Source organism: Cryptomeria japonica, chromosome 6 (genome assembly GCF_030272615.1).
Source record: "Cryptomeria japonica chromosome 6, Sugi_1.0, whole genome shotgun sequence".
NCBI lineage: Eukaryota > Viridiplantae > Streptophyta > Pinopsida > Cupressales > Cupressaceae > Cryptomeria > Cryptomeria japonica.
This window is the reverse complement of record NC_081410.1, coordinates 610,760,850-610,765,839: the sequence shown is the minus strand read 5'-3', so window position 1 is coordinate 610,765,839 and position 4,990 is coordinate 610,760,850. Positions and strand designations below refer to the sequence as shown.

Below are 4,990 nucleotides of genomic sequence, written 5' to 3'. Positions count from 1 at the left end.
ACTGTCTGGGACATTGACCCTAGAAAGGGTTGCGTACCCACCAAACAATTTACATTAAACCATAGATTAGAAACAAAACTACATACTATACGCCTTGAACCCGTGCCAAAACGGGTATGTAGGCAGTCTAGGGACATAGTTGTTCCTAGTACTCAGGCGTTTGGGGATGGGGTCTAGGATTTGGTAAGAAGATGGATTGTGAAGAATCCTAATTGAAAGATAAGTGTAATAAAATAAAAAGTAATTCAACGCATACTCGAAAGGAATCCCGTATGGATTCGCTTGACTTCCCGAGGCTTTAGGCCAAATTTCAAGGTGGAATTCAAGCTTGCAATATATTATTTTACTTGCTCCTAAGGACGGTGACCTCGGGGCACACCTATTAAAGGAGTGTAATTCTTAGTGAGTGACTCAGGATACGAATGGTCCCGATGAGTCTAAGTCTTTGGCCAGAGCACCTCCTATCCCAAGTTGGATAGATGCCTACCCTGTTTGGGTAGATGCCTATCCCGTATTGGATAGATGAAACCTCATGTCCCGTATGGACAGATGCCTAACCTGTATGGTTAGATGCTCATCCCGGATGGATGAATGCCTAATCCAAATGGATAGATGCCCAGAGTATGCAATTGAATCAAACACAAATGATTAAATTTATTAAAAAAAAAAAATGGTCAAAATTTTCTTGGGTTAAGTATAACGGGTTACTACGAACTAAATGGACATTAAAATATAATCTTATAGTAGATCATACCTACATTGTATCTTGTGAAGTGTACAAACATATGATTTATAATATATGATTAATATACAATCAAGACTCTTTATGTATCTTCAACAAGGATTCTCCTGTTAAGAACTCAACTCCTAGGCCATAAATGAACCCAAACATTACTAAGTTAAAGCACAATATAAAAATCCAACATGATGTAATGCCAATAAAACACTATCAATTAATTGCTTCAATTGAAATAATCTAAAGTTAACATGATTTAGATATCATAGATGCATAAATCAATAAGTTCACCAATCATAATGTTGAACAAAATACCATCATCATAATGACACATAACAAATATAGTGAATAGTGAAGCCAAAACACTATTATAGTTTAAAAATAGAAGTCATTATGTATACATCCCATAATACACAACCGAACACAATAATTTCAAAAAAAAAATTTAAATGCATGAATTATATTAATGATAATAAACACACCATCGATAAGTATAATGTTAGTACCAATAGAAATTCAAATAGGCATACAAGGCACATAAGCATGAGACATTAAACACTTTCATAATATTTATTTAATGATTCATAATATCAGTTAACATAAACTTACATCAAACTTGGTAAAAGAGCTAGTAAATGGTATTTACATAGCCAAAAACTCATCGTAAACCTCTTTGACCCTTATTGAACTAACATATTATTTTAGTATAGATGATTTGGTAATCTTGGTGTGGGGATTGCATGCAATTCTTTAGACTTCTTTAATACTATTCCAAATGTCTCACTCATGTCTATCTTATTATAATTCATCCCTATTGGAAGCATCCAATTGAAGGAATGGATTAAGGAAGCAATAGTAAAATGAACCATTTGATGAGCCAAAGGAAGTCCTAAGCATATTCTTCTTCCAGCTCCAAATGGTATCAGCTCAAAATTTTGTCCCTTATACTTTACCTTACTATTCTCACCATTAAAAAACCTCTCTGGCATAAATTTTAAAGGTTCTTTCCAAATTTTAGGATCTCTTCCAATTGCCCACAGATTCACAATCACCATGGCATGCTTAGGTATCATATACCCTGCCACCTCACATGAGTTGTCTGCTCTATGGGGCAATGCCAAAGGAAGTGCTGGGTGTAGTCGAAACACTTCTTTCACTATAGCATGGAGATAAGGTAGACGATCTATGTCAGATTCTTCCACTTTTCGATTGAGACCAATTACCTCTTCTAATTCCTTTTGCGCTTTTTTCATTACGTAAGGATTGGCAATTAGTTCCACCATAACCCATTCAATTGTTGTAGTAGTAGTATCACTACCAGCAGACAAGAGTTCCTACATGATCATAAGGAAATGACTCATCAATAATAATAAAAATATATTATTAAATAAAAAATGAGTCAAAATAGGCGTTGAACAAGACTCACCAAGAGTAAAGCCCTGATATTCACCAGAGTGAAATCATGGGCAGTCAGATCGAGCAGAATGTCGAGAAAGTCCTTTTCCTTGGGTAGACCGACCCCTTGCCTCCTCGCCTCCAACCGATCTTGTATGAATACATCTAAGTACTCATGTAGTCGCTTATGATGGACTGTCAGACGACGGCACACTCCCTGAGGGTCCACCAACTTCAGAAACGGATAAAAGTCGGCCAAGTTGGGTTTTCCGGTCAAGTTCACCATTTCACTAAAAGTGTTTCTCAATTCTGCAGACTCTAGATTTTTGGGATCGAACAAGTTCTTACTGAAAATGGCGTTGCTCATGAGATTGAGACCCTCGTAGTACACCAGCTCTGCAATATTCATACTCGTCCCCTTCTTCTCAAAGACCATTCGAATCGTCTCGGAGACTTGATCTCTTCTGAGATGTTGCAGCGCTTGGAGTCTGGTGGGAGTGAAAAGCTCTGTGGTGGCAATGCGTCTGAACTTCCGCCAGTAATCTCCATACTGAGCAAAAGCAATTGAAGATTCATGGTGAGAAAACACCTTTGCTGCTTCTATCATAATCCGTCCTGCAAAATTCTGGTCGTGGATTTTGAGGACCTCTTTTGCCATTTCAGAGGATGAAACCACCACAGCAGTTTTCATGCCGAGAGAGAGAGTCATGAGAGGACCGTATTGCTGAGAAAGAGCCCACAGAGATTCATTGGGTTTTTTCCCCAGCTGGAGAAGGTTTCCCACGATGGGCCAGCCAGGAGGTCCAGGAGGAAGATTTGCTCTGCTCTTCTTCTTTCTTTTCCCCATTAAATCTACTAAGAAATAAGCGAGCACACTGCTTACCAGCGCTGAAAGCCAAATCACCCATTGCCCTTCCATTGAATGGATTTTAGATCTGCTTGGGAATCAATTCCTCAGCAGATTAGTATATATAGATATCTATACAGCATTGGGACAAAAATATATTCCTAAATAGATTTCAGATCTCCCGGGACTCTGTCAAAGACGCTGACCATTTTCCCTTACAAATATTTTATGTATAAAAATCATTTTCCTAAAATGATTTCTTGATGGAATCTGACAAAAAATCGGGATCTATCAAAGGACGCCATTTTTCCTGATAAGATTTGTGTATATAAAAATGTATTCGGTAACTTAGTATCGTTGACCTAAATATACCAAGAACAGCGTTCACGGAATCGGACAAAACTGTCCTCCAAGAAAAGTGGAATCAATTTGTCATATTTGGTAACGGGCATTGTCATTTGTGTATGCATGTGAAATGTGATAAACAATACAACTCGATACAATGTAAAATACGGCACGGTCTAGGAGATATTACTGCTTTGGACTGTTATTCTTTGCCCTTTGTCAATAAAAAATTAAAATGGATATGTCGAATCGTTATGAAAGGTCAAGATCAAGTGGGGAGTTGTTGGGTCTATTTATTATATACATTTGTGTTGTATATGACGTTGGATATATATATATATATAAAACAATGATTTTTAATCTGTGAATAATTGAGATTCAACAACTTTTTATTTTGAATCGATTAGACAACATTTGTATCCTTTAAATTGAGAATCTTCCTACTAACTGGTCTATAGTCTTTTAATAACTATCGAACAAATTTTTTGTATAGAGATTATTTCAAGGAGCAACGTATATGTTAGAAGAAGAAATGTCTGTCATAGGTTGTTTGTCAATGGCAATGTCTTTAGGCTCCATTAAAGATCAAAATCAATTTGGATGTGTTAAGAGTGAACAAACAAGCTTGGGCACATACCAACACATCAAATGTGTATGCAAATGATAATAGCTCATACAACAATGTCCTCTTGATCCTGAGTCTATATGTTATGGTATATTTACGTACCGTTCAATGTGTGTGTTTTGAAGAAACCTTCAAATCAATTTTATACCAGCTTACAAGAATTCAAACATGACTGAATTGGTTGACTACCAAGATCAATGACTCAACCTATTCTAGATGGGATCCATATCAAATGTATTGTCTTGCATGCCTCTACAGATTTGCATGTGATTGATCCCTCAAGCCAAATCACTTCTTTTTACAAGAGAAGGAAACAAGAAAAGTTGCTAAAAAAATTTGAAATGGTAGATAAATAAATGAAAGCACTAAAATTTGTAATGCTCAGGGTTGCATGCAGGGAGGTTCATTCCGTGAGAAATATAAATGATGACAAAATGAATTGGGTGAGAGAGAGAGAGAGAGAGAGAGAGAGAGAGAGAGAGAGAGAGAGAGAGAGAGAGAGAGAGATGGAGGAGAGAGATATGGAGAGAAGGAGAGGGAGAGATCAAGAGAGAGAAAGGAGAGGGATAGTTAGAGATGGAAGAGAGAATCATATAATGATGGAGAGACAAAGATCGAAAGAAGAGAGGGATAGATAGAGGTGTAAGAGATAAATATAAAAAGAGTGAGAGATATGAAGATAAAGACAAAGATAGGAAGTGATATATAGAGGGAAAGAGAGGGAGAAAGATGGAGAGATAATGAAATAGAGATAGAGTGAGAAATGGAAGAGTAAATGTGGACATGTATAGAGAGGAAAAGAGATATAGATTTAGAAGTCTAGAGAGAGAGAGAGAGAGAGAGAGAGAGAGAGAGTATGTGCGTGTGAGAGAGTGATACAGATATGGAGCTAGAGAGGGAGAGGGAGAGAGATATATATAGAAATAGATAGAGAGGGAGGGAAGGGTAGTAAAGGAAAGAATTAAAGATGATAGAGGAGAAATCGAGAAATACAAAAAGAGGGAGTGATAGAGATAGGGATAGAAAGAGGAGGAGATAGAGA

The 4,990-nt window shown here is 37.0% G+C and overlaps 1 protein-coding gene across 1 annotated transcript; it reads right to left on the bottom strand.

Annotated features, from left to right (window-relative positions):
- Positions 1-1,421: 1,421 nt before the first annotated feature.
- On the bottom strand, positions 1,422-2,980 carry LOC131856003 (iridoid oxidase-like). The gene is made up of 2 exons (XM_059207060.1): positions 2,163-2,980; positions 1,422-2,070 (listed from the first exon to the last, which is right to left on the bottom strand). Exons 1-2 carry the CDS (start codon positions 2,976-2,978, stop codon positions 1,438-1,440), a joined length of 1,449 nt encoding a protein of 482 aa, XP_059063043.1. The 5' UTR covers positions 2,979-2,980; the 3' UTR covers positions 1,422-1,437.
- Positions 2,981-4,990: the final 2,010 nt, after the last annotated feature.

Bases quoted from the DNA above. Each gene is read 5' to 3' on its own strand.
- LOC131856003 (XM_059207060.1), bottom strand. From the start codon at position 2,978: ATGGGGAAAAGAAAGAAGAAGAGCAGAGCAAATCTTCCTCCTGGACCT. The intron at 2,071-2,162 runs GTGAGTCTTGTT...ATGATCATGTAG, and splicing joins ATATCAGGGCTTTACTCTTG to GAACTCTTGTCTGCTGGTAG.